Source organism: Anomalospiza imberbis, chromosome 3, assembly GCF_031753505.1.
Source record: "Anomalospiza imberbis isolate Cuckoo-Finch-1a 21T00152 chromosome 3, ASM3175350v1, whole genome shotgun sequence".
In the NCBI taxonomy this organism is placed as follows: Eukaryota; Metazoa; Chordata; class Aves; order Passeriformes; family Viduidae; genus Anomalospiza; species Anomalospiza imberbis.
Window position 1 is genome coordinate 23887856 of NC_089683.1, and position 27990 is coordinate 23915845.

The following is a 27990-nucleotide window of genomic DNA, read 5'->3' on the forward strand; positions in this document are numbered from 1 at the left end:
CTTTCCTGAGACATGAGTAGTCATCAAGTTCTATGCAGACAAAGCAGAAGGATCTCAGGGGAAAGTGCAACATCAGGAGGGCTATAGTTCAGTCTAAGAGTCCCTATCTAAGCACTGATACTATGTGGACTGTCTTAAAAGTGTACGTTTCCTTAATAGGGTACAAAGCAGTGTTAGTGACCGATGTTTCAGGTCTCACTGAAGTAAGAGAACCCTGAGGTATCATCTTCAAAAATTAAAATACAAACTCCTACCAGCATTGCATTTATCCTCACATACCTGTGGACACAAAATCAGAGCCCTGAAAAGAACATAAAGGATGTCCTGGTGGGTTAGACCAACATCCAGCTATCCCCAGTATCCTTTCTTTAATAACAAGAGATACTACTTAAAGAGAACAAGCCAGGCACATAAATGTCCTTTATTCTCCTCCAGCACCCACAATCATTGTATTAGGGATGCTAGGGAGCATATCCCTACTAAATTATTTTCGCATCTCTCTAGGAATATTCAGTCCTTTTAACTATTTAGTCTCCTTTCCAATGTGCTGATCCCTTTGCTTCTAAAACCTTTGCCAGCCATAAATTCCACAAGTTCACTATATCTGCTACATAAAAAAGTATATATTCTCTTTTATCTTTCCTAAACCAATTTCCTACTGGTTTCAACGACTGCCCCTACTTCTAGTTCTGCAGGATTTGGAAAACATCAATCTTTATTCACCCTACCCACTGCCTTGATTTTATAAATCCTTATTACATCCATTCTCTCCAAACTGAGGCTCATGCTGTGGGTAGCTTCACTTCCTTGTATTTGATCCCTGAGTGTATGGGATGTGGGTTTGAGTGGGACTGTCCCTCCATCTTTCAGTCCCTTCTTCAATGCATAAGCAAGATCATCCCTAAGGATCAAATTTAAGACTGCAGTTTCAGAACAAAAATGTCAGCAGTGAGCTAAATTTTCTGATGATTTATCATCATGGCTCAGCACAGAGCTCACTGAATGCCAGGCATGGGTCAAGGAAGTGACTGAGAATGGGGAATTCAGCAATTGAAAGAAGTTAATGCAAAATCACAGTCTGAGCCACACTCTGTGCACCCCATAAAAGCTAGGATCTCAGAGACCCCCTCCTTCTGGGAGAGATGTTGTATCTTACTTTTATTTCTTTTTAGTGTGAGAATGATCTGAAGGATGCCTACGATGTGGATACTCCCGTCCACAAGCTTGCCCATACTGGACCTGAACAAGTTCAGCCAGCTCATGCTCCTGTCTCGGTCTATGGCCATGGGCAGGAGAGAAAGAGTTAGAACAGTGGGCATGAGCTGATGTCTAGGAAAGAGTAAGGACAAGGCATTTATATATGAACATTCATCCTAAAGCTTCCACAGCTTCAAACTGTTTTTCAGACCAGGAAGCTTTGAGGCACATACAGATTTCAGGTAATTTTTGGTGTATCTGGTGTATCTTGGTGTATCTTGGAAAGGGTAAGTGCCTCTGTGCCTCTCTCCTTCAGTGAGTTGTTGTCTGAAAAACCTGTCTCTCAGTATGTGCAGGTAAAAACAGACCCCTCTGTACAAGCACATAGTGGTGAGAGGTATCAGAGATCTGCTGTCTATCATAGGATTATAAATATTAGGGAAAGGATCTGAAAATATACACACACACACAAAAATTCCTTCTTTGACCCAAGACACTTTCATCCTCATGAGTTATTTTCAATCAGCTGAAAACACCAAGCAATGACTAATAAGCCACTTCAAATAACTTTGAAATCCCTTGGAGTTTCCCTCTGACTTCATGAACTACTTTAAAATCCATATGGTTATTATAAAGATGGAAAATTTGGGATGTATCAGTAGCAGAGAACAGATAGTGGTCTTAATCTGGATTTAGTTAGACCAAGGATTCCTGAGATACTAAGAAAAACCTCCTTTTCTTCAGATGAAATCTATCATCTTTTGAGAACTCGGCTGGGAAAACAAAACCACTACATTGAGCAGAACCCAAGGCAGTTTAACCACTCACTCTCAACACCACCTACAGCCCTTAAATTATTCCTGGTGAGCAGAAACAATCTAACATATGCTCTCTCAAATCACTGTATATCACAACTTCATTCTTGCACTTTGTTTCTATTGGCCTCTCCATCTTTACATGTAGCTAGAACCTAATTTCTCACACTAATATTGTGGATATTGTCAGCTTACAAGGCCCACAGGTAGGTTCCTGTGGGCATGCACCTTATTTCAGAGTTTGCTGGACTCAGCATCTGGGAAGATTCCTGAGATACCACTGACCAACCATAATCATGGGTTGCATTTCCCCAAATTTACCAAGAATTTCTGTTGGTACCATACCTAATGGTTTCTTGCAGGCAAAGCTCCCTGACAAGTCAAAAAAATGCACAGCTTCAGGTTATCTCACTTTTTTTTCCTGATGCCTACAGAGACACTCCCCAGCCTCCCACCTGGTCATGCAATCCCATCTCTTCCTTTGTGTTCTGATGCTTTGTAAAGACTCCTGACTTAACTAATTTAAACAAATGACTGATTGAATGAATTCAGAAAAAAGTGATACATTTTTCTGCCTGGTTATGTTTCTACCAGGCTACTGAGTTAACTCAGTCATTGAGGACTGGGAGAGATGGAGCAAAACTCATCAATTACTTCACAAAATAACAGACTGGAGCACAAAACTGGAAATGAAGAGGCCCTTTTGGTAGCAGTGACCTGTTAAACTTGAGCACCATCTCCTGTGAAATCACTGCCCAAGAACCCATCTCTTCTTCCTTTGCATCCTTCAGTGCATGTTAATATATGGTTAATTCATAGAAAAGGCCATAATTTTGTGTGGCTGCCTGTCAGATTACTTCATAGTTATTATTAAAAACAGTACCTTTACCTTTTACTATTTGATTGATGATTCCAGATTTAAGCTTTCATACTAAGTTTTCAAGGAAGTGACACCTCAGAACTGCAATGTAATAACCCACAAAGTTAGCCCAGAAAGATGTACATCAGTTTGTACATCAACCTCCTCAGCTTTTTAAAACAACCTTCTGTTACTTTGTCACCACTGTCCTTCTCACTGCTCTGCATATGTGTGTGTATAGAAAAGCTTGCAGAATTTATCCCTAACAGTCACTTTTTTGTACTGGAATATAACAACTGACTTATTCCTTCATTAACTAGATTGTTCAACCTGAAGCCTCTGAACCTGCATTTCAGAAACAGTATTTTGTCTTCCCTTCCTTTTCCATAATCCCACCCAATGAGGAGAACAACCTTTGCACAAAAATATTCCAGAACGACACCTGTCTCAGGGTACTAAGCTGTTCTCTTCTCCCAATCTCAGTACCTTTTCTTCTGTCTATGGGATTTCAGAGGCACCATTCCACTCCAGATCCCTCTTGGTATCACATTATGTTCTGGGGTAGCAATTAGCATTAAAGTTTACTTGAAGCTTACGATTATGAGTAGCCCTTACTGTTAATACAGGAAGGCCAACAAAAAGCACAAACAGCTTACCACAGAGAGGGGTCTTTATGTGTTTCATCCTGCCAACACCTTCTCTAACAACAGACAGCCTCAGCAAAAATGTTTCAGGGGGGGGGAGATGGGCTGTGTTACACAAGCCCCTTAGAGGTTATTTGTTTTAGACATGACATAAGCAAAGCAAGGCACAAGATCAGACTTTTTGAGGGAAAATGCCTACATTCGGGTGAGAACATAGCTGGGGCTAATACCAGGTCACACATAATCAATACAGGTGACAGGGACAGGGCTGTACAATTTTAAGAAGCCTAAACTCAACACTTTTAACTCCTCTTCAGGTCACATTTTCCTGAAGATGGAAAAATATATCCCTGAAACTAAGGCAATTTGCTTGCCAGATTTGAAAATTTGTTTTTCCAAAGCAAAGAGATGCTAGGGGCTGTTCATTTAAATGGTTATGTTTATAATGGACAAAACCATGTATTTTTGCCTAAATTCATCCTTGTAGCTGGCTCAATTGTTGTAAATGGAACCTTCCAAAACCAAAGCAAACAAATCATAATACAAAACAAAATAACCAAAACAAACTAAAATAAAACAGCTGGAAGCAGACACCCAGCAGGGGAATTTCAGCTCAAATTGGCAGTAACAAGCGAATGAAAACTATACTAGAAAGCACACAGCAACAGTAACACTGGCTATGCTGCTAGCTCTGTTACAGCTCTCTGTAAGGACTGAGGTGTTTGATTTGTCATGCTACCAAAAACTAATTTAATTAATTTGCCTCCTATTCAAAACCTCCCATCTGTGCTGTAAAACACAGCAACCATTTCACATCAGACAATAGTTAAGTAAAACCTTAGGGAAAACAATACCAAATACTTTTTGTAATTGAAAATTGAAGGGAACATAACATGCAGCATATAATTATGTGAATTCAAATTTTATGCACACTTCAGGGTTACCCAGTCTTCTTAAGTGATGAGAATCATTGAATCAGTAACCACAACTGGTCATTATCCTAGAGGTGTCAAAAGATACTGTATTTGTTGCACTTTGGAATCCCCTCAAATAGAGTTGCATGGTTCTGCTCCATTTAATTCCCTGTTTATTTTTCTGTGCTTTTTAAGAGCCGCAAGTCTCATAATACTTCATCAAGAAATCCACTTTCTGGAATTCAGCTTATGAATCCACTTCTTGTTTGCATTTTGGAGCCATCCTGCCCTCAAGTGTCCTGTGTTTGTTTTCCAAAGTTGATGTACCTTAAGTCTTCCTTCCCACAGACACTGTGGTGAGATAAGGAGAGCAGTTCTGTTTTCCACTGAGCAGACAGACTTGGACAGCTCACATGGAGTGGGTTTGTATTGCAGCAGTTAAACACCACCAGAAAAAAACAAATGGAATGTTAGGAGTGGAAATCAGATACGTTTACCCTAATGAGAATGTTGATTTGCTTTCCAGTTAGCTCTTTGGAGCGGAAAACTCCCACACCTTTAAGCAAAGAAATCTAAAGGAAACACAGGATTTTGGCAGAGATTTTCAAATGACCCCTGAAGAAGGCAGGTATCCAAGTCCTATCACATGGCATTGTGAGTCTCTCCCTGTTGTGGCCATGTTTATGCTCAGTCTGTTTGTGGGAACAAGGGAAGTGTGGGGAATGTTGCACACAGGCACCCCTGTATCACGCCTGAAGGACACGTCTTGTGCTAGTCAAGAATCACTCACTTGAGAAAAAGCTAAAGAAATACTGCAGAGGGGGACAAAATATGGATAAAAATAGCTTGCGGTGGAATAGGTCCAGCAAAAAGGGCTAGCAGACAAGAAGTCAGAGTGTTAAAATAACCACATCAAGCAGTTTCATAAATTAGCTACGTGTTTAGTATCAGAGTGTTGGGGCTTGTGCCTGATGTTTTCCCTGACAAACACATCTGAGCATTCAGCCTACGTGCCCGCTCATGTGACTTCATGCAGCAGCCCTCAGACTTTCAAAAAACACAAGCAAGGAGAGAGAGGAACCTGCTTATGAGAGGGGCAGGGGGGCAGAAGGGCGCCTGACACAGCAATGAGTGCCCATTGCCAGGTCACAGGGCGACTGTGGGGGCTGCAGGCAGCAGACCCCCACCCTGCCCCTGCCCAGGTCTTCGTGGAATGGGCACACTTTGGGGACAAGTGGATCTGCAGATGGGACTCCTTCATTTGTGAGTTCTTCCATCCCAAACATGGCAAGGGGGGTTGGTCTTAAGAGAGTAAAATATCCATGGATGTTTCCAGAGCCTGAAAGGCTGGATAAGGAGTCTCAAGCAGGAGATGGCCACCCTGGAGCAGGGCACAGTAACAGAGAGGCCCCAACAGAGCGTGCTGCCCTACTGCACCAGCATAGGCACGACTCACAGAACCACAGAACTGCTGGGGGTGGAACGGACCCATGCAGATCGTCTAGGTCATTATTAGCACCATATTCTGTCCAACTGAGCTGAAACTTCGTGTGGTTTAGTTTATGGCCATCGCTCCTTGTCCTATTGCTGCGCACCACCAGAAAATCTGGCACCACCTCTCAACACCCAGCTTTGACTTATATGCACGAATGAGATCCTCTCTCATTCTTCTCTAGACCCAAGTCCTGCAGTCTCTTATAAAAGAGATCCTCCAGATCCCATGTCATCTTTGTGGCCTCTGCTGGACTCTCCCCAGTAGTTCCATGCCTCTCTTTTACTGCGGAGCCCAGAACTGGACGCAGCACTCCAGATGTGGCCTCACTAGGGCCGAGTGGGGGGGAGGGGGGCAATCACCTCCCGTTGGCCACGCTCTTCCCGACGCACCCCTCGATACCACTGCCCTCCTGGCCGCAAGGGCACTGCCGGCTCATTGTCACCCACTTGTCCCCCGCGGCCCGGCTCCGCCGAAGGCCGCCAGCCGCCGCTGCGCCAGTGGCGCTGCGGGTGGGCCGGGCCGGGCCGGGCCGGGCCGCGCCGCCGCCATGACGGCGACCGGCGCCCTCCTTCCGCCGCCCAGGGGCTGAGCCGGGCGCGGCCGGGCCGGCGCCCCACGGAGCCCGGCGGGCGGGGGAGGCGGGGCCGGGGCCGGGGCCGGGGCCGGGGCCGGGGCGGGTCGGAGGGCGGCGCGGCGAAACGAGGTACGGCGGGGCTGAGCTGCCGCGGGGATGGCGAGGGGGAGCGGACGGCTGGGCGGAGCGGGGCCGCCCCCCGCAGGCGCCTGCCTTCGGCCGGGGGCTGCGCCGCCGCGCTGGGGAGCGAGTTGCGGGCCGCGGGCCCGGGCGGGAGGCGGCCACGAACGCTAGGCACATCAGAGGCCTGGGGATCCCTGTCCCCTGCATCCCTGGCCCCCGCCTCTGCAAACCTTGTTGTCCGGGGTGCAATGGCTCCCTAAACCCAGCTTTTGTCCTGAGGGGTTACGACTTGGGGAGGCGTGGGCTCGCTGCGAGTTGCCTATTTTTAATACTAAAGGCTTGACATGAAATGCTGAGGGAGCACTCTCTGCTAGCACCCTTTAACACTCTGGTCAAGGGCACACGCGCGGAGTCTAAAGAAGGATGTGCTTCATTCGGGAGGAGGAGGGGAAGGGTGTGCCCCGCCTGATGGCTGAGGGGAGAGAGGCCGGGGTGCTGCGGGGCTCTCTGGCCGCAGGACCCTGCCGTTCGTGCCTTTACACAGCACTGCCGGCGAAGTAGGGACCAGCGTCACAACAGAGCCTTAAAGGCTTTCTGCGGAACAGAAGCCTGACTTCAGACAATGCATCAAAATGTAAAGGTGAAATAAAAGGGGCATAGATACAGGACAAAGTACCTGTATGTGTAGCTTCCCAAAACAGCCTAAGTTTCTGTCTGGAAACTTTGAATAGACTCTAAAAACCTGTATTTTTACCTGGTGCAGGATTTGTTACATGCTGCTTGAAGTGCTCCAGGTATAGTGTGGTTGAAAGGAGATGAAAGCACTGAGCTGAGCACTCAGAGGATCTATATGTATCCATAGTGCTCTCTCAGCTCAGCAGCATGGCACAAGTGCAACAAAACATACTTTGGATGGTGTCAAGCTTTTTGCCTGTATACATGTATTTGTGACTGGGGAAAATGTGTGCCATATATATCCCAAAAAATTCTCTAATGGAAATATGGTATACCCCTCTACTGGGGTGTAAGGAAGGGCAGCAGTTAGTGCAAGGATGGTACAATAGCCAACAGGCACACCTTCACCTTCTGAATGTTTTGACACAGTAGTCAAACACGACTTAGGAGAGTGTAGTGTTATTTAGAACCTGTGAAGTAATGATTTCTTTTTTACCAGGAGGAAGGAGTTTGTTTGCCTTCAGTTGCAATATAATTATTTTTTCTACAGAGTTGGGACCATGGCTGTTGACTGGATTGGCTTTGCATATGCTTCATTGCTGGTGGTTGGAGGTGTTGTAGCATACACTCGTAAAGGTTAGTACTGGGACAGAACGATTTGGAAATGAAGCATTTGATTTCTTCTATGCAGTGTGAGACATGAAAAGTTTGCTGTAATTAGCACAGCTGCATTTTACATCCATCAAATGCTGCTGTAAATGCACTGAGTTTCATGAGATGTTCTTGGGTCACCTTAAGCATTTGAGTTTGTTTTCAGGGCAAAGAGTGGAGGTTGTTGTGTTAGCTTTGACTTTAAATGCATTTTGGGCTTTCTCATCTCCTTTTAATCATTCCTGTGTTGTGCACTGTATATCCTTGATTAAAACACATTTTCTACAGAGAAATCCAGGCTTGATCGTTATATTTCCAGATGCACGGGGGGGATCCCCCTACTTGTGGTGGTTAATTCTCTGGTACTGATAGAACTGTGCCTTTTCACAGTAGGATAACGAGTCGGGTGTTCGGTGGCAGTGTGCCCCAAAGCGCAGTTTCGGTATTCCAGGGATTTTTGCAGTCCCGCGGGTGGCAGCGCCGTGGCCCAGCTCAGCACCCGGCAGAGGTCGCAGCGGTACCGAGGACGCGCAGGCGGGAGCTGCGGGCGGGTTCCGTCCGCTCTCCGCAGAGCCCCAGCAGCGCATGGGTCACCGTCCCTGTCCCCGTGTCCCTCACGCTTCTTTGGTTTAGGGTCACCGTCCCTGTCCCCGTGTCCCTCACGCTTCTTTGGTTTAGGGTCACCGTCCCTGCCCCAGTGTCCCTCACGCTTCTTTGGTTTAGGGTCACCGTCCCTGTCCCCGTGTCCCTCACGCTTCTTTGGTTTAGGGTCACCGTCTCCCTTCGTAGTGTGTACATGCTTTGCTCTCGGAGACACAGTTTCACATCTGAATTCTGAAAACGCTGTGTTTTTGTGCTTGCAGCCAGCTGCACTCACTGACTATCCATCCCATTCACCTGTTCACTCTTTAATACTTGGTCAATCCTCATGGCAAATCTAGATTATTTTTTATTGGTTATGATTTACATTGTCTTGGAAAGTCTTGATTAAAAATATTCAAAAGGATTGGGAGCTAAATGACATCGGGATCTGAATTCTTTATTTATAAACATCTGGGGATCAGCTTAAGTCAAATAATGTCAGCTGTGCAGATTCGACGCTTTTATCATATGGTACCAAGGCAAATGTCTGTTCAGAAATTTAAAATATTAGGGATATAGCTGGGATTTATGAACCAGTTTTTCAACAGCACTGCAAGAAGATGTCAAGTTACTTTTAGAAGCCCTGTTTTCATCCTCACTGCCATTTTTTTTTCATTCTTTATTCATTAAATGTGATGTTGGTGATGGCATTTCTTTGTCCAGGACTGATGTCAAATTGAAAGGCCTGACATTATGACCACACATGTTTTCCAATTTACTCTTTATATATGTTGGTACATTTCTACCATTTTTGGAGACTCCCAAGGGATATAAGATATAGTTAAAATGAACATACAATTCAGAGAAATTACAAAAATCCTTGTTAAGTATGATAGAGAAAATAGCCAAATTTAGGGTTGTATTTTTCCCATGTTGAAAGTATTACTGGATCCTGATCATCTCCCTCTAACTTAGTTGACTTTGCCCCTAATCCCGCACATTAGGATGACCCAGTTACAGAAATATTCCCTCTCTATTTCACACTGGGTGAGGTAAGCTGGAATGTGGCAAAATCAGTTCTATTGCAGAGAGACAGCTGCTGTATAAAGATTGAGCTTGTAGACATTGTATTGAGAAATAATACTTGAATGATTTCTTGCAGGTAGTAAAATCTCTTTAGCTGCTGGACTCACCTTTGGCTCTGTGGCTGGTTATGGAGCTTACTGTGTAACATGTGATCCGAGAAATGTGAAGATATCATTGTGTAAGTGTTTCACTTCAGTAAGCAAACAAACAAACAAGCAGCATCCTGAACTGCATGTAAAATTCTCTTTTTAGTAAATTTTGGGTATTGCTTTGTTTTAAATGTTGCATTTTAACTAGAGTTCAACACTTCAGCTTAGCTTGCAAAATTTCAGGAGCCATTTACAAGGTAAGGCAGATCATTGACACAGAGTCAATAGGTGTACGTGTTACCACCTGGCAGCACCTCCTTTTATGAGATGTTTGCCCAACATTGCACATATTGTGAAATCCAGCTGATAAACAGGAGAGAGTAATAAAATCTTTAGCATTACAGATTGAATTTTGCAATTTGAGCAGTAAAGTAGATGTGGGATCTACTGTTGCATAATGTAACGTATCCTCAGCTCCCAGCGAATGGAACAGTTTAACTTAGTGTTTTTCCTTTGCTGCTAAGAAAGACAGGATACAGACTATGCAATAGTTGTCATGGCAGCTAGTTTGCCATGAAACCCTCATGGAGGCAAAAAACTACAATCCCTAAGGGGGACATAAACCTTGGGCAAGTGAATTTGCAATAAGAGCTGTTGGGAGCTTGTCTCACTCATGGTTTTAGCAAAGGTGGTTTAGGCTGTGGTTTCACATGCAGAAATGCATTTAAAATATATTTAATCCAGATTGTGTGAGTACACAATTAGTTTTTCTCAACTTAGAATTTGTGGTATACTGTTCATTCTGGCTTTGTGCTTTACACCAATCACAGTTATAAAAATTTCCATTTAAAAACATATTGAGTAGCATTGACAGCAAAGTATTCCCAGCAAGTTCTTTAGTAAAGGTGGTAACTGTGGACCTGATCTGCTCCTAGATAGCCTTAAATTGGATTTGCAGTTTTGCCACCATGACCTTGCTCAGATTGTTGTCTCACTGTTTAAAAAAAAACCCAAAACTTTTTTTTTGAATGAAAACATAGCCTTAAATATATGTAAATTTATAATCATTAGTGTGAGATGCTTTTAAGTAGTGTATGGTATTATACTTCTATGGGTCAATTAAATCACTAAGTTAGATACAGAATTTATGGAAGACTCACTAAAACTTAATACATATTGCCTGTTTCCCAATTCCCAAGTTTTGAAGGGACTAATACAAAATTTTCCATTATTGTGCTTTTGAATGTGTGATATCTAAAATAGCCAGTGTTTTGCATTTAATGTAGTCATAGGCATGTGAGGACTTTCTCAACTGGAGAAATGTGTAGTACTTATTTAATAGAAGTTACTGCAATGAGGTGAGATAGAGTCCACTACACCTGCCTTATAAAGTTCTTCTTACATAAAGTAAAAGGAACAAGGACTTTTTAAAGCAGTCTTAGTTTAGAATGTTTACAAAGAAATGTTTTAATTGCTTTTTATATAAATGTGTATATTGCTTTTATGGAAAACTAGAATGTTTTCACTTATGCCTACCTTGCCAAAATGTGAAAAGCAGCTAGAGCACAAATGAAAGAAATTAAGTGCATAGAAGAAAGTGACCACTCTCAACTTAAAAACCACTACAGTAAATTACAATGTAAAATAAAACAAGCACCCAAACCTTTAAAAGTTTAGGAAATCTAAAAACACCATATCCATCCAAACCATAATTATTTACAGTAGTTTTCACCTATGCAAGACTCTCCTACAGTAATTTAGGTAATATTTTAGTACAAGACCTTGATAGTAAGGTTGTTGTAACTTGTCCTACATACACAGAGTATGTAGCCAGTAGGTACCCCAGGCAAATTCTTAGTTGTTTTATAAATTACTATTTCAGGCATTTTCTTACTTCACCTGAAATAAGCTCTGTGTTTTCTTGGATACTTTAATGCATTTGTTTGAAGTAGATTTAGAAATTCAAATCTCAGTATGCAAGAGTTAGTAGCATTCACAATGCAAGTTGATTCTGATGTGAATATGATTCACTGGGTTCATTTGTCTTGATTTATTAAATTTCTTTGGTTTAAGGTGAAACACTGAATGTATAGCACTTTCTAAAATCTGGTCTGAAAGCTGAATGTATTAAAAAGCCTCTGGAACCTGTGAAAAGGCAGGTACTAGCAAATGGGGGAAAAAAGAACATTACAGAGTGAATATGCTTTGTAGTTTGTAATAAACTTCAAATATACTCAGGACTCTGGCAAGACACATGCTGTGGAATAGTGCACTCTTGAGACATTCCTGAGAGGATCAAGGTTATGTGACTGGAAAATAAGAGCAATGGATAATGGAGCATAATATTTTTTTTGCAGGGTATCTTTGATGAGTGCACATAGTTGGTAGAGTTCTGTAAGATACTTGTAACTGTCAGGGCTTGTTTTACATGCTGAAGTGAGTTTAAAAGTAATTTTTGATACCTATGAACACAGGACTGGCCCCAGGATTAGACAGTGGAATTTGAAGAGAATTAGCCAGATGGTTTAAGTACTCCATAAAAAGGGAAGAGATCTGTGTGACTGCCATTACTTTGGCTGTGAGAGTGACAAAGCCCAGCTGCTCATGAGAAGTCCTGCCTCTCTGCGCACTTCTAGGAAGCATTTCAAGTGACAGTTCTTTAATGAAGGTAGCTATCCTTGCAGTTTCATGTGTTCTCCTCAGTCTTCTCATTTATGTAGCACTCTGCAGCCATAGTTCAAAGTGAAATCCCTATGCCTGATGAGTTCAATGCTGCCTCCATTTTTAGGTAAGACTGCTCCAGGAAGAAGATGCAGTTTCTTTCATAATTGTACTCTGCAGCTTGTTCTGCATTTATTGCCCTCTTGGGCTGCCCACCTTTTGTCACAGGCAAGGATGGTTCCCTCATAGCAAAAGGCTCCAGAGGAATTGTAGTCATGCAGGAGATGTTAATAGCCATATTCTGTAGCAAAAACAGGTGGCAAAACTTCCAGTATAGTTTTTAAGGCTCAGCACATAAAGAGCTAATATTCTAAAAATAAAACAGACAAGAAGTTGAATGCTCCAGCTCCTTGAATAGTTAGAAAACAGCTGCAATGATCTAGGGTGGTGGGATTTATGAGACACTATTCCTGTAATTCAGTATACATGTGACTGCTGTGGCCAAGATTCTTTGTACTTTGTTGGTATCCCCATGAATTTACATATGGGTGAGTAGAATTGACTGATTGACAAACTTACCTAGTCTTCATGGAATAGGATTTAGCATTCTGCTGCACATGGAAGCTTTATTTGTAGCTAAAAGAAATCATAATGGCGTATTTTGGAAAAGCAAGAATGTTTTTATAGACTCTGTTTCTGATCTAATGTTTCACTGAATTGCAGTTCATAGGAAAACAGCAATGACCTTTGATAACTCTGTGTGTTCCTGAGTGGTCCACTGAGAAAAGTGAGAACATAAATATATTGGATTGTTTTTTACAGTTTCATCTTTTCTTTTGACCATTATAATGGGAATGAGGTTCAAGAGGTCCAAGAAATTAATGCCAGCTGGACTAGTAGCATGCCTGAGGTAAATACATATTGCAGATCTTACTGTAAAGATTTCACTGGTTTTCAAATAGTTGCCATTTCACACCTGATTCAAGGCACTGCTCGTGGAAGTCACTGTCATTCAGCAACTACACAGCTTAAGTGAAATTAGTTTGGAGGTCACAGTCCTGTTTCCAGTGAGCAGCTTTTTCATCTTACTAGGCAGATACAGCTGGTAAGAAGTGACTTTCTCAGCACAGAAAGGAGAGGTCAGCAGTTAAGTATGAATGCATATCGATAAGGCTTTTGGAAGAACCTAGATAAGCCTTAGTGTTTTCAAACACATACACATGAAATTAGTCTAATTTCATACAACACAGTCATCTTAAAAAAAAAAAAAAAGGCCAACGTTTTGGTTTAGAAGTGCTGCATTCAAAACTACTGGAAGCACAGTACTGTTGAAAACCAGGATATTTTTTGACATTTTTGACCTAAGAACCCAGTATTAATGCAAATGAAAAAAAAAATCTGTATGTTCCACCTGCTTTGTTGCTGCTGTATGGCATTCTGGAAAAAATTTCTGAATCTATTAATTTGGAATTAAATTATGGAGAAAGTTCAAAACATTTTTCCCAGTGAGTCTGTATTGCAAAACATTTTCCAAGTGTAAATCAGAATCCCCATCTTCTGAAGGAATAATAACTGTTGCTTTGTCATTTTAATATTACAGACTTAATATAACACCATTCTGTTTTACTTTGGTTACATACAGGGAGGAAAAATCAGAAGCAATTTGTCAAAATTTAAGCAAAATTTAAGAATCAGGACTTACAGTGGAAAATGTTATTGTCCATTGTGGATTGCTTTTCCAGCCTAGGCTTTGTTTTTCTAGACACTGAGAGTGGAGATCTGGACACCTGAAAAGATGGCTTAATAGAGACTCAGTGTCAGTTAGTGTCAGTTATTTATGAATGCACTGTTATTTAGTGGTTACTTTCACTGGTTTTACTAATGACAGCCATATTTATGTTTTCTTGTTTTGGTTTTTTTTTCAGCCTTTTGATGATTTTGAGGCTTGTTTTTATGCTACTGTAGGAGATTCAGAACCGAATATGACTGCCATGCCCACCAAACAGACACGCTCTCTGTACTTGAAAGACAAGTTTGAACACAAGTCTTACATTGCATTTATATTTTCTGTAAAAGATCTGTACCTGTTAATTGATTATTAACATGTGGTGATACTTTAAAATCTTTTTTTAAAAACTAAAGCAAGTGTTTTGTTGGTATATTTTGATATACATTCATTTAAGCAGTCTATTAACTCATGGGATTTTTCTTTGTAAGTTTGATCTCTTTTAGGGGTGCAGAGCACCCCAGGAAATGGAATTACTCTTGCACTGTATCTCTGAAAGAATATCTATAAATACATGATTATGCTAAAAAGGTATCTTGTATTGAAGTATAATTTTGTAGTTTCTGAGATTAAATAATCAGTTCTAAATAAAAAAAGTCTTGGGCCTATACTGTGTTGCACTAGAAAACCAACTTCCTTTCCAACCCACGTTCTTGTTCCCCCACTTCTAAATATAAAAAAATCAGTGTTCAAATAAAATGTAAAATGTTTTAAGCAGAGGAGTGAGCCATTTTTTCAATGAAAGAGTCTGGTGCTGTGCTTTATACTCAGTAGTGGTTTAAAACATGTACCATGCTCTAAATTGCCAGTGATAAGAACCATGGCTGAGGTTTGTCATGCTGCCCAGAGAGGTTCCAAGCTCTCAGTACTCTGGAACAGGTTTGCCATTCCATTCTCACACAGATTATCTTGCTGAATTCCCCCCGTAAGCAGAAGAGACTGTTCAGTCACAAACTATTCAGGGATTGAAGTTGCTTTGATTTGTGTACAAAATAAAAATTCCTGGGGTCTCACAGCTTGGCTAAGACTGTCTTCTGGTGTACAGGGAATATAAGCAAAATCGTTAGGAAGCTGTATGGGTCGGTGTACTCTTGAAGACAAACAGAAATTTTGCTGCTTTTCTTTTTTTTTCATACAAAGCTTGCTTACGAAGGTTATCACGTATCATGGTACCACCTTTGTGATGGTTCCTAAATCTTAGCACTTGTTTGGAAGAGAGGAATAGCCCAGTGAAATGAATACTGTGCTGGGCATGGCTAAGCACTGCTTCCAGCTACTGAGGTAATATTAATGTAAACCTGTTTGGAACTCAGCAGTGCTCAGGTGATTGAGGCACTTGTGGTTTGTACCTCTGAGATGCACATAGCTCTTCTTAGGCACAAGTCAGGGAAGGAGTTCACTTTGCTGGGCAGCAATTCTTCATGTACACTGGCTGACTGTTTGCCTCATCAGCTGGAGTCCTACTGAGGAGAAACAACTAAGTGCAAATTGCACTGTTATGGCAATGTTCTTAAAGGGAACAGTGATTGTTCCCATGAAATTAGGGTAAAGAATCTGACATAGTAGTGCATGCTTTAAGCACTACTGATGTAAAACTCACTCTTACTGAAAAGGTAAGCAGCCAGTGCACTTGGCTTTATAACTGTGGGAAGTGACTGCAGAAGGTAAAACCTTACCAAAAAGCCACTTAAGGGGCATTTGCCTCACTGACCAGCCAGTCAAGCAGCAAAAAGAAGAGCAAGGGAACAGGTGCTCTTCAGTGGATGAAAACCACAGCAGGCCAATTAAACACAAGGACTTTGATCTTTCAGTGAAAAAAAATCACTCCTAAAGATTCATGTGGGGATTAGAAAAGTTTTTTACTTCTGCCCGTAAACTTAAAAGGATAATGAATTTTAATTTTATTTTAAAGGTTTTATTTATTTAATTTTTAAGCTATGAAATACAGCAGGGAGACAGTGAACTTCCTAGGAGACCACCTAGAGAACCAACCCAAAAGATTCTAGGCCTGATTTTAAATGACTTCTCCGTTTTCACGATGTGGCTCCTTGTCTCTGGCAGTTTATAAAAAGGGGGTTGGATCATGTGGCTTTTCTACAGTACTCCAGAAGCTACAGCTGAACATTTTACCTTACCAGGCATGCACTGTAATTGAACATACACAAAGTGTGAGTCTATTTTATTTCATATAACTGCTTAATGAAATTCTTCCTTCTGGACTCAACAGGTCCAAATTAGCCTTTTACTCTAATTTAAAAGTGTATTCACAGTGTATTGTTTCAACACTGGCCCTATGATGCAAGTTACAGAGCACATCTATGCATCTATTTACTCTTACAAAGCAAGCTCTGGTAATATACTACAGTTGGGTTATCTTCATCAGATTAGATATTGAATATTTTCCTCACAACAGCAACAAACTTCTCATCTGTTGGTGGCTTCCTCTGGCTGCCAGGCTGTAAGAATTTTTTAATTGTTGGAATGTTGCTGATTCTTCCTTTAAAAGCCTGTAAGAAGCAGCAGTAAAGCCAGTGAGATTAAGGAAATGATAATTCCATCCTTTATAGTTTAAAGATCAGGCGACTTGGATTTTTACTTGTCAGACATATTTATTAAACAGTAAAAGCTTTAAACAGTAAAAGCTAGTAAAAAGTACTAGCTTTTTCTGATCTGTAGTGCTGGTGTTATATCTTAGTTTCCCAGATGGGAATGGGAGAAATTATTATTAAAGAGTTAAGATTCATCTAGTAAAAAGTGGAAGAAAAAACCTCCATATCCTGGATCCCAATCCTGCAGATATATTTGAGAAAAAAAAGAGGCAAGGACAGGAATATCTCAGTGCATAGCATTACAGAGTCAAGACATAGGAAACTTTACTGCTCTTTGTATATGATTTCTTAAAAATGTAATTTTGCTAGCAAAAAGAATAGGACAGGAACTGCAGACACACCAGGCCATAGACTTTTCTTCCAGATGTTATTGCTGTGTTTGAAGACATGGAAGTAGCAGTTTAAGAACCAAATTGGTAGCACTAGTGAGTGAATTGCTGCCAGCTGGGAACAGCTGGGAAAAGCAGAACTGGAGAAAGGCGAGTTCCCAGCAGCTCTGAGGCAAGGCAGCACACTGAGTGCAGGTTTTTTTAGTCAAACAGGCCAGAGAAGTGTCAGTACAATGGCTCAAAAGATGTAAACATCAGTTAACTTTTAACAACAATCAGTGAAATTTGTTTGTTACCTTCCATATTGACACCAGATGATTACTAACCTGCAGCAGAGGGAATGCAGACAGTACATCAGGCTTACATTCTTCTACCATTAAAATGGCTTCCAGCAGATGGACATCTGCCCAGCTTAATTTGTTGCCAACAAGGTAATCCTGTCCGTGATCTTTTAAGGCCTATAAAGTATGAACAAATAAACAAAAAAAAAAAATCACATGGGATGTAACAATTTTATCTAGGTATTTCATTGCAGACAGATTTCTGAAGAAACATGGCAGAGCAAAGCCATGCAAGAACCTATGAAGTTAGAAAGTGATACATAAACAAAAAATTAAATCAGAATTCATGTTTCAATGTGTGTGATCCCATCTCACTCTAACCTACTGCACCAGGTAGCTGTATACCAAGTCCAGTACCACAAGAAAGACTCCATCACACAAAAGAAACAAGACCAAAGTAATTGGAAGAGATAGGCCAGTTTACATGTAAGCACACCTCGAATTTTTAAGAAAAAAGTTAAGTTAATTACCAGATGTTTCAGCAAAACTTGAGACTGCTGATTACAGTTTGAAATAAGAATGAAAGAATACAACCTTCCCACCCTTTATCCTGTAAGGAAGGCCTCCTTTATGGCAAACTGCTGATGCAAGAATCACAGCCTGCACAGCTACTAACAGGTGTAGTAGACAAGTGGAGATGAACATTGCAGCACAGCTTTAGAGCAGTTACCAGCTCTCCAGCCTACCTTTGTCCTGAAGACTGTCACCCTCCTATCAGGAGCAAGAGGAGGCCGTGTCTGTGCCTAAGTCACACCAAGGCTACTCTTAATTAACAAATGTGCAGTATGCAGCAGTCTGTGACTCTGGAAGCCAACTGCTTCTCCAGGCCCAGCTGCCAGTTCTACCACAGAGGCAGCAATCATGGGCAGAGTCACAGCTGATCCCTTCATGTAGTTACTTCCTACACTGCTCTAACAAGCTCTACCACAGCTTGTTCATCAGACTGTGTGGATACTCCCAAACATAGCATCGGAATCTGATTGCCTGCAGGGCTTTGTATTGTCTTTCGCTGCTCCATCTGGCTGCTGAGTGTTTAAAGTGAACACTCACAGCTAGGTATGTTTCCTGTCAGCTTCCTGAATGAAATACACATAGACTGCAAACCCTGACAAGCCTAATCAATGGACATCTTAAACAGCTGGTACAGAAAGAAAATTATTAACCATTTTAACAAAATTAACTAGGCTAAAATATGGAAAAGTTCAGCTGCTTCTTTACGTAAGCAAACAAAGATTACTTTAAAGACTCTCCTACCTGGAGTATACGTGCTAAAACATCACAACAGTAGTTTATGCCACCTAGGCACAGGCTTGGTGCACTTTTTTTATTGTTTAATAACTTAAAATACATATCAGACTTTTAATCTTTGAAAGATTTGGGTGTGTAATCAATATGTCTCAGCACAGCCCTCCATTGGTATGGCAGTGGATATATATGAACTGTGATTACAGAAGTGCTGGATTATGTAATTTAATTGTTATTTTACAGGGCAGCCTCTGTGGGTTTTGTTTTTGCAATTTAAGGCTCTAATAAAGTGGGACATGAAATTGCATCAAGTCCTGTATTTTTTGAGTGAACTTCAGCTGCCTGGTAACAAAGGCTTCAAGCTGGAAACCCAGCTCAGCTGTGAAACAACACAGCTTTGTACCCTTGGCAGATTTCTGAGGAGACCACTGTGCCCTGAAAAAGCACTGTGAGAAAGTGCGTCCAGCACAGCCACACATAGCGTGAAAGGAAAAGTTAGAAACAGAAACAAACTTGTGAGATGAGGATCACAGATGGCTCAATTCAAACAGGAAAATCTTAATGCACAAAAAAATTAAAATATCCTTACAGGAGAAATAAAACAACAAAGCAAACAGCAAGGTGGTAGAAGATGGCAGCTCAGTAACATCCAGGCAATATTCCAGGGAGAAGAAAAGAACAATCCATCCCTTCCTGACCAACTCCTCCCTAGCCAAGAAAGCCTCCTCACGTGCTCTAAGGGGATGGCAGGCATACCAGTGCCTTCCCTCACAGCTCAGGTTAACTCTTTGCTGCATGCTAGCCTGTAAATAATTGCTTTATGCTTTCTATGCTACATGTATCTTGCTTGCAGAGCCTCTCTGTGCACACCTAAGGATGCCCAAGTAGCAATTCAGAGAATGAAAATCGCAGTCTCGAAATCTAATACATTTAAGCAATGGATTTGAGGAAGAACATAGAATTGGATCCTTAGCTGTAAAGCACAAATATATTTAACTTTGAATAGCAAGAATAAAGGAGGCTGAGTGGGAGACCTTATTGTTCTCTACAACACCCTGACAGGACATTGTAGTAGGGTGGAGGTCAGCCTCTTCTCCCAGGTAACCAGTGACAAGACAAGAGAAAATGGACTCAAGTTGCACCAGGGGAGGTTTAGATAAGATCTTAGGAAATTTTAGTTAATGTAAAGGGTTGTAAAGCACTATCCAGGGAAGTGGTGGACTCACCAACCCTGAGAGTGTTCAAGAAACATGTGGATATGTCACAGGACAGAGTTTAATGCTGAATATAGTTGTGATGCTGGGTTGACAGGTTGACTTAATGTTCTTTAGAAGGTCTTTTCCTACCTTAACAATTCTATAACACACTATACTTCCAGACAATAAGTACTGAAGGCTGGCACAAGTATTGAAATGGTGCATTTAGGCAAAACACTGGGAGCCATCAGCCACTAAGCTAGGTTGGAAAAGAAAGACAGCAAAGAGACCCAGTACTGAAACAAGCCAAAAATTATTTTTTGGCCCTCTTTTCACATTGCTGGATACTGGCTCCATATACATTTCTAGAGTCCTACTGTCACATGCCTTCTGGAAGGTACATGTTTGGGAACAGGGAGTGGGGCAGGAGATGGAGCCCAGAACTCACTGTCTTTGTGAGCTGCTGGTGATTTATGACTTACCTTTTCATAAACAGGGAAGTACCTGGTTGTAGCTCGTTCAATGATTAAGGCAAGATTCTTTTCTTTTGTATCAGCTGGTTGAAAAGGGAGATACATGATCATTCCCATTAGGTCTGTAGTTCCCTCCACGTACATATCAATCCTGAAACAAATATTTTTGTTCAACATGTATCATTCAAACTTTCCATTTTGATTATTTTCACGAAATACAACTCTGAAGCAATCACTGAGTAAAATGTTTATTAGTGAATATAACGTAATACACTGGTTTATTTTTTTGGTTCTTCCACTTTGAGAAAACTTCCAATTTTTTTCAAAGCACAGACTGTATAACAGGCTCACAGGGTATGCAATAATTAAGATAAAAGGCTGCAAATAATGTATTTAAGGTGGAATTCATGCTGTTTTCCATTGATAATCTGTTCATTTATGCTCTGGGAGAAAAGACTGCATATGCAAAACACTTTAGGGAAAAAAAATTAGTTTTGAGGTCTAATCATGAGAGGATGCTGGCTAGCAATTGCCAGTCCATAATAATCTCCACAATCTCTGGAGCTGCTCTTCCATTCTCACAAAATAAACGCTCTACAGTAAGTGACAGTCTGTTAGGTATACTCACCTTTACGTGCAGGTACGTCACAGCAACATTGTTTCTGTAAATATTAACAATCATGGAGGAGTGTTAGTAAGTGGCACACTGTTACCATACCAGGCTCTCTCCTTCAGGTCCTTCCCATAGAGGTTGTACTTTGCTGCAATGTAGCTGAGGATGGCTCTGGTCTGCACCATCCTCATCCCATCCATCTCCACCATGGGCACCTGCTGAAACAGCAGGACTCCATCTAGGGAAGAAAAAGGAGCAAGCTACTCAGACTGCTGAAATATTACACTGAAAATAAGGGAGAGACCTGGTAAGAGACCAAGACATTGTTAATTCTCAGGGATGAAAGCTTCCACAAGGAAGCAGCTCTTCTTTACCGGTCACATAATATTGCAGCTCTTAATACCTCTTGTTGTTCTTTTGTTCTATTTGTGTGAATTTATGTTTGGGGTGCTGTTTACAGACTCACCATTGCGCAATTTTTCTAAGTCTTCTTTTGTCTCTATGAATTCTTCCTCAAACTGAAAAGTAACAACAGAAAACAACACTGTCACTCCAAAGGCAGTGGAGAAGTGGAAGGAAGTCGGGGAGTTAGAGTCCACCTCTCTACACTATTCTCCATTCTTTTCTCATTGTGTTGACCCTGTCGAGGAATCCATTCAGTGGCAGTAGCTGGGTGAGCAGCTGCAGTTCCAGCTGCTCATGGGGCCCTGGGAGCCCAAGGCAAGAGTTGGGAACTGCCTCCCTTTGCACAACAAAGGACATGGGGACCTGTGGCACTGGCCAGGTGAAACACAGCAGGAGCCCATGACCCCAGACCTTCACTTGTACTGTGAGGGTATAAAAGACCAGTAGTTTCCTTACTTCCAGGTGCCTCCCTGGAGGCATAATGTTACCCTGTTTTTACACCACCATTAAATTATTTTAAGGACTGATGGAGAGGCTCCTGGGTGGTTAGACTGGAAAGTTTCCTTAAAAGACCACCTACTTCATCTCTGCTCCAGCAGAGACTACAACCCAAGATTTTGGTGTCCCCGACCCAACAGGACTGTACAATTCATTATGCTCCAGAAAGAATTTCCTCATTATAAAGACCAGAGTCACCTGCATAAATGGATACCAAATCACTCAAATAGCAGCTGGTGCCACATGAAATATTAAGAAACTTCTTGTAAATTATGCCGCTTTTGCACAGCATATATCTCCCTCTTTAATCCACTGGATTTTTTTTTTAATAAGGACATTTGAATGAGGACAAGATCTTGGTTTCCTCAGCACTCTTGTTCTGCAAATTCTCTGTCAGCAACATTCTCAAGTGAGCACCATTTTAAAAAGCCTTTTATTTCCAACAGAGTATAAATTTCTTCAAAAAACCATATTCAAACAAAAACTTAATGTAGAAATTAAGATGTCTTAGGATGGCCTTCACCTGATGTGAATCTACATAGATCTCCTAACACTGCCTTTGGGGCAAATCTGCTGATTTATCCTATTCAGGTCCTGACCCAAAGAACAAAAGGTAATTTATTTGGAGAGAATGTTCAAAAGTTTTCATGTGGTATGCATGGTCTTTCAATGGAAAAGACTCATGATATACAGGGAAGTTATGAGCACTGAGAAAAAGTTCGTTTTGTCTGTAGCAACAATTTACAATTTCAAAGTATGTTTCAAAAATAACACCCATCAATTCTTTTGTATGTTAAAATCTCTTCGCTGTGTAACTATGGCTCAAGGAATACATGAAATACAACACAAGAGTGTATCACTCAATCTGAGCATTCTGTATCACAATATGTCATGATGTGCATATCCCTAAGTACAGATGCAATTGGGAAACCCTTCCAGGGAATACCTAATTTAATTACAAATCACTTTATAAAAAATGGTACAAACCTCAACCCCAGCTGCTGCTAGCAGCCATCGGATTGACTCCATCTTCCCCCTTCCCCTGGTGTAGTGCAGCTTGGGTTTCCCCGCCATGATTTCAGAGTTCTTGTTTCCTGATAAAATCAAGATGATGATCTTATGGAAGCATGCTTTAAATTAGCATTTTGAATGCCCCACTCCAAACTACTAAATACAGTTGGATAAACAAGAAAGTAGAAAAACAATCTAGTCCTTCATACTTGTGCTTGATGCAACCAAGTTTCCTGTGGATTAGTGGAATAAAAGAAAAACTACACACTACCAGAATATGCAGCCATTCAGCCACATCATGACAATAAGCATCTCCTAAATAATATATTATTGTAGTTTTAACAGCTTACTGGAGTTTTACAACCAAAGCAGAACTGTAGGGTTTTCCTGAATTAGCACATTTTTAACCTTGCAGTGATGCAATCTCTTCAGTAGGTGTTGGGTTTTGTCACATGTCATACCATAGTTGAAAAATGTACTATATCAAATGAATGGCTTCCAAAGAACACCAAACTAGTGTCACCAGCACTATTTTCACCTCTCTGACAACTCAGAGCCCTGTGCTCCTGTGCCTTTACAAATATGCTTTTAAAAGCAACATATATCACCAGGCCTACTGCGTTCCCTATCCAGCTGCTACAGTCAAAATGTAACAGAGACTTATATTCTATCTGCCCTGAAAATTTAACTTTAAAATCAAAAACCAAACGGATGGAACTGACCTCTGTTGGGCAGATAAGGCCTGAGCAATGCTCCTGGCAGCAGGGGGCTCAAGTCAGCCCATCAAATGATGGCACTGGGATGAAACACTTGGTCCTTTCAAATCTCCCTACCATGTGCAGTCACATGGCACTGTATGACATGGACAGCTGATGTGAGCTTGCCTGATGCTGGAAACAAAGCTAACACTGTACTCTGATCACTAATGGGTCACAGAAGAATGGAGCAAATTTCCTAAGACAGAGGCACAGACTAACAGAATGTTTCATTGTTAAGCCAAAGGTTTATCTGTTCACAGGCAGGCTTATTTATGCTTGCATACACTTCACAGTACGTAGCTGAGCCACAAAGTAAAAATGTTGGCCATAATCCCAAGGCATCAATAAAGAGGCACAAACAGCACAACAGTGACAGGGGAGACTGCATCCTTGACCCAGTCCACTGAAGTCCTTTGTGTTGGGTGTTATCTTCCACAGGCTCTACAGCACACGGCCATCACTCTGTTAGGAACTGACTCACAGGAGAAAGAGGTGCACCCATCCAAAATGCAGGTCTTCAAAACCACTGCTCAGCTTCCACCTAGCCCTGTGCCATAGTTTAGCAGGAGAAGAATTTTAAAAAATAATACAGAACATCCAACCACTAAAAAACTAGACACCAAAAAACCCCGAGAACTTCCTCTTTTCTCTTCCACAAGTTACCAGCAAATCAAGTAAACATTTACAAGACCCAAACAACACATAAACCCTTTCAGTACTTCAATCATCCCTCAAATAAGAAAAAAATCAAAATACAAACATAAAAAAACAACATAAAAACATGAGTTTAAAAAAAATCAAATGCCAGATAAAAAAGATAAAGAAATACCTTCATTTAAAAACTAAAACCCTCTTATAAACTATAGAGAAAACCCCTTTTTTCCCTGTAACACAAAAAACTAAAAAAAAAATCAAATTCGTATCAAACATAAACTTCCATATTAAAATAAATATTAAAATAACTGTAATCCCATAAAAAAGTTTAAACAAACAAATTAAAAGTAATCCTATACCCCCAAGGAAAAAAAACCTCTTCCTAAAAATAAAAATAATTTTAAAAATAAATAATAAAAACTTTTACCTTTAAACAACTCATCTTTAAAACAACACCCCATAAATCAACATAACCCATTAAAAAACTATAAGAAGGCTTATAAAATATAAGAAGAACTTCACAATTACAAATTTCCCCAAAATACTACTATTTGCAAAAAACACCACAAGAAAACTGGGGTTTTTTCCTTATAGAAAAGTCTCCATAACATTAACAAAAAAGACTTCTCTCCCTAAGTAAACTAAAAAACCACTATTTTAAAAACAGTAAACTGACTAAAATTTTAAATTTTGTTTCTTTACATTATCAATAAGAAAAAAATTATATAAAAAAGAAACATTCTAAAAAATTGTTCTAATTATTATTATTTTACTCTAATTCTTATTACCCTTTCTTTTAGTTACTGTTAATAAAGTTTTCTTTATACCCTTTTAAAATTTTAAACCTACTTTACCTTTTTCCTAATCCTACCTCACAACAAAAAATAAATACATTAATAATTAACCAGCACCAAATCCACCACACATTAACCAAAAAAAATCTCAAAATTAATAACATCTCAAATTAACAAACCAAAACCACTACACAAAATTAGTATTTCTACTCAGCTTCAAACTAAAACCACCACACCCTGGCAGTGTCTGTGTCCCCAGACACCTCAGTCTCTGATACAAAAAGATGTGCTTGTCAGTGGATTGTCTTGGGTGGAGCTGGCATCTACTCCAGCACTGCTGGATGCCCAGTTAGATCTCTGACACCTGAACAGCAACAAGGCACTCAAAAAGTGACTTGGCACAGCTCTGTTATAAACGCCAGTCACTTGGTTTTTAAAATTTTAAAAGTTTAATAATAATAAAATAGTTATAAAAATAGTAATACAATTAGAGTAGTGAAAATTTAGAGTTAGGACAATTACAAGACAATAAAAAGCAAAGAGTTACGGACGTCCGGATGCTCTCGGGCACTTAAGCCCAATAAGCATGCCTTGTGAACAAAGGAATAATCTTTAAAAGCAGTAGCCTGTTGCATATTCATACATCTCATACATGATGCATAAATTCCTTGCAAATTAAGAACTTTTCTGGTTTTTGTCAACTTCTTCCCCTTAATCCTGGTGGTTCCATAAAGACGGAGAGAAGGTGGAAGAATGTTTGTCTTTTCCGATAAGGAGGCAGTAATTCTTTATGGGCCCCCATCATTGTCATCTCTGTGTGAAGAGTTTCTTCATTACCTCATCTTTTGCTTGAGCTAGTAAAAAAACCCCCACATACATAGGCTATATTTTAACTACAAAACTACATATACCATACTATTAAAATGTTAATACAGCACTTCTAATCAATATAACATAATACGTACAGTATTCAATTTAGTATTTGTGAAAAGCCAATCATAAAATATGCATTTTTCACAGCTCCCTTACCCGGCCCTACACACACAGGACCACGACCTACTCTTCATTTCTACTTCCCATGTATGACTTCCACTGTAACAAGTATGAGATGTCCTGACCTTCTGTACTTCAAAAGTACTTCATTCCCCGATGCTCAGACAGTAGGTGTTGGTCTCAGCTCCAGCAGAGAGGAGAACTGCACTTAAACCCTCAGGGACGGGACAAACACTCCAACCTCCAGCAAGTGGGATCAAGGCTGAGAAACACACTGGTAAGGACAGGCTAGCAGAGGCACAAAGAGCAACATCCTTGACCTCTCCACAAAGCACAGCTGGAGCTGATAAAATTCAGCCCACGCAGAGATTGCCAGTCTCAAGTCAGTGCTCCATTGAAAACAGCCGGGAATATCTTCCTGCAAATGCTCTGCTAAAGGTCCGAATTTGGGGTTCAGGCTGAACACTTACACAGGACTGCAAACTATTTTGATGACCCTTTTATGGATCTGTAATGAATATCCCTTTGTGAAACAGAGAGTAGTGATAAAAGAGTCGCAAAATTGCTAAATTGTCTTCTTGAATAGCAATAATGGACCTGGAAATTAATCACAACCTTTCTTGATGTTTTAGTGCATTGGACCACAGCCACGCAGGTGTCAGAGAGGCAGCTACTGCTGTGATGGCTGTATTAAAAACACCTCACCTTGCTTTGTCCAAAACAATTCAGGCACAGCCTTTAAGTGAGGAACAAGTAAATGAATTTAGCAGCAAGTTTATAATCTGATCCAAGATCTGAAACCTTCCTAATTGGATGAGGGGCCCGGAGCAGTTCTCTGCAACTTTGCAACAAAACAACACTTTGCGACTTGTTTGCTTTGTTGCTCGACCCCGTCCCGCACGGGGCCGCTGCACAGGACGACGTCGCAGCACAGCGCTGCACCGCCCGGCTCGGCCTCCGGACCGTCCTAAGACTGCAACTGCTCGCCAGCGGCTGGCTTCCTCTGGGGCTCGGGCAAGTCCGGGTTCGAAAGGCTTCCTTCCACCGCCGGAGCTAGGAGGAGTGGCTGGACGAGGGGAAAGGCAAAGTACTCCCAGAGATTGCAAAACTTGCACTCCAAAGAGCAGTTTCTCTTCAGTTTCCCCGGTGATCCTACCCAGAGCCAAACACACCCCCCCTTCGTGCTCACCCTCCCGCCCGTCTGGGTCGCTGCTGCAGGAGAGAAGCTGGGAAATAACCCCTGGGCAAACGCCGGGAATAACCCCGTGGAGCAGCACGGCAGGACGTTCCTGGAGGGCCAGCCGGTCTGTCACGCACCTCGCCCTTTGCCCTCCGGGCAGGAGCCCTGATCCCGGCAAAAACCATTCACTGCACCGGGCTGGCACCGCCCGCCCCCCGCCGCGACCCCCGCCCGCCGCCGCAGTACCGTCTGCCCGGGCCGCTCCGCCGCCGCAGCGCCGACAGGACACCGAAACAGCACCGACACAGCACTGACACCGCGCCCGGCTCCGCAGACACACGACCCGCCCGCCCCGTCAGGCGGCCGCTCCTCCCCTGGGCTGCCGCCGCGGCCGCGCCGTGCCCACCGCCCGCCTCTCGGCGCATCACCAAACTCTACCACCGCAGCTCGGGGAAAAGCCACCTCAGCCTTGTCCCTGCAGTCTTGCCGAGTTTCTGCTGCAAGGTGTGGAATATGTAAACATTTTCTGGACAAAGGATGTGATTTGATGTTTGATCTTTGTACACTTTCAAGCCTAATCAACAAGAAAAAAAGTTCTAATCTGTGAAACAGAGAGCAGCTACCAAACAAGGTCTAAGTGAAGTCCAGCTGTGGGAAAGAGAAATTACTTGTCAGGAGAATTGCCTTGTTAAGGGTGGAACATGTTTTAATGATCTCAAACCTAGGGGGAGCTTAACAAG

General features: G+C 41.5%; 2 protein-coding genes and 1 long non-coding RNA gene across 9 annotated transcripts; 1 reads left to right on the forward strand and 2 right to left on the reverse strand.

The window, feature by feature from the left end:
• Positions 1–839: 839 nt before the first annotated feature.
• LOC137470384 (uncharacterized) lies at positions 840–5595 on the reverse strand. The gene is made up of 2 exons (XR_010997030.1): positions 4757–5595; positions 840–1608 (listed from the first exon to the last, which is right to left on the reverse strand). It is a non-coding gene; the product is annotated as an uncharacterized lncRNA (long non-coding RNA).
• A 32-nt stretch (positions 5596–5627) lies between these two features.
• On the forward strand, positions 5628–14861 carry TMEM14A (transmembrane protein 14A). Of its 2 annotated transcripts, none has more exons than XM_068183646.1 (5): positions 5628–5692; positions 7847–7932; positions 9692–9793; positions 13188–13275; positions 14291–14861. In XM_068183646.1, the coding sequence occupies exons 1-5, from the start codon at positions 5643–5645 to the stop codon at positions 14328–14330; spliced, it is 366 nt and encodes a 121-aa protein (XP_068039747.1). In that variant the 5' UTR covers positions 5628–5642; the 3' UTR covers positions 14331–14861. The 2 variants fall into 2 exon arrangements, with proteins under 2 accessions (XP_068039747.1, XP_068039748.1); XM_068183647.1 differs by lacking the exon at positions 5628–5692 and adding an exon at positions 6551–6627.
• Positions 14862–16318: 1457 nt separating this feature from the next.
• LOC137470380 (glutathione S-transferase) lies at positions 16319–27939 on the reverse strand. Of its 6 annotated transcripts, none has more exons than XM_068183641.1 (7): positions 27919–27939; positions 22848–22954; positions 21424–21475; positions 21063–21195; positions 20354–20495; positions 17416–17547; positions 16319–16658 (listed from the first exon to the last, which is right to left on the reverse strand). In XM_068183641.1, exons 2-7 carry the CDS (start codon positions 22932–22934, stop codon positions 16536–16538), a joined length of 669 nt encoding a protein of 222 aa, XP_068039742.1. In that variant the 5' UTR covers positions 22935–22954; positions 27919–27939; the 3' UTR covers positions 16319–16535. The 6 variants fall into 6 exon arrangements, with proteins under 6 accessions (XP_068039742.1, XP_068039737.1, XP_068039739.1 ...); XM_068183636.1 differs by lacking the exon at positions 27919–27939 and adding an exon at positions 27497–27599; XM_068183638.1 differs by lacking the exon at positions 27919–27939 and adding an exon at positions 26312–26333.
• Between the last annotated feature and the right edge of the window lie 51 nt (positions 27940–27990).

Excerpts from the sequence above, each read along its gene's own strand:
- LOC137470380 (XM_068183641.1), bottom strand. The coding sequence starts at position 22,934 with ATGGCGGGGAAACCCAAGCTGCACTACACCAGGGGAAGGGGGAAGATG. Across the intron at positions 17,548-20,353 it reads ACTTCCCTGTTTATGAAAAG|GCCTTAAAAGATCACGGACA; the intron begins GTAAGTCATAAA and ends CATACTTTATAG. Across the intron at positions 16,659-17,415 it reads CTGCATTCCCTCTGCTGCAG|GCTTTTAAAGGAAGAATCAG; the intron begins GTTAGTAATCAT and ends TGCTTCTTACAG.
- TMEM14A (XM_068183646.1), top strand. The coding sequence starts at position 5,643 with ATGGGCACACTTTGGGGACAAGTGGATCTGCAGATGGGACTCCTTCAT. Across the intron at positions 5,693-7,846 it reads CAGATGGGACTCCTTCATTT|AGTTGGGACCATGGCTGTTG; the intron begins GTGAGTTCTTCC and ends TTTTTTCTACAG. Across the intron at positions 7,933-9,691 it reads TGTAGCATACACTCGTAAAG|GTAGTAAAATCTCTTTAGCT; the intron begins GTTAGTACTGGG and ends GATTTCTTGCAG.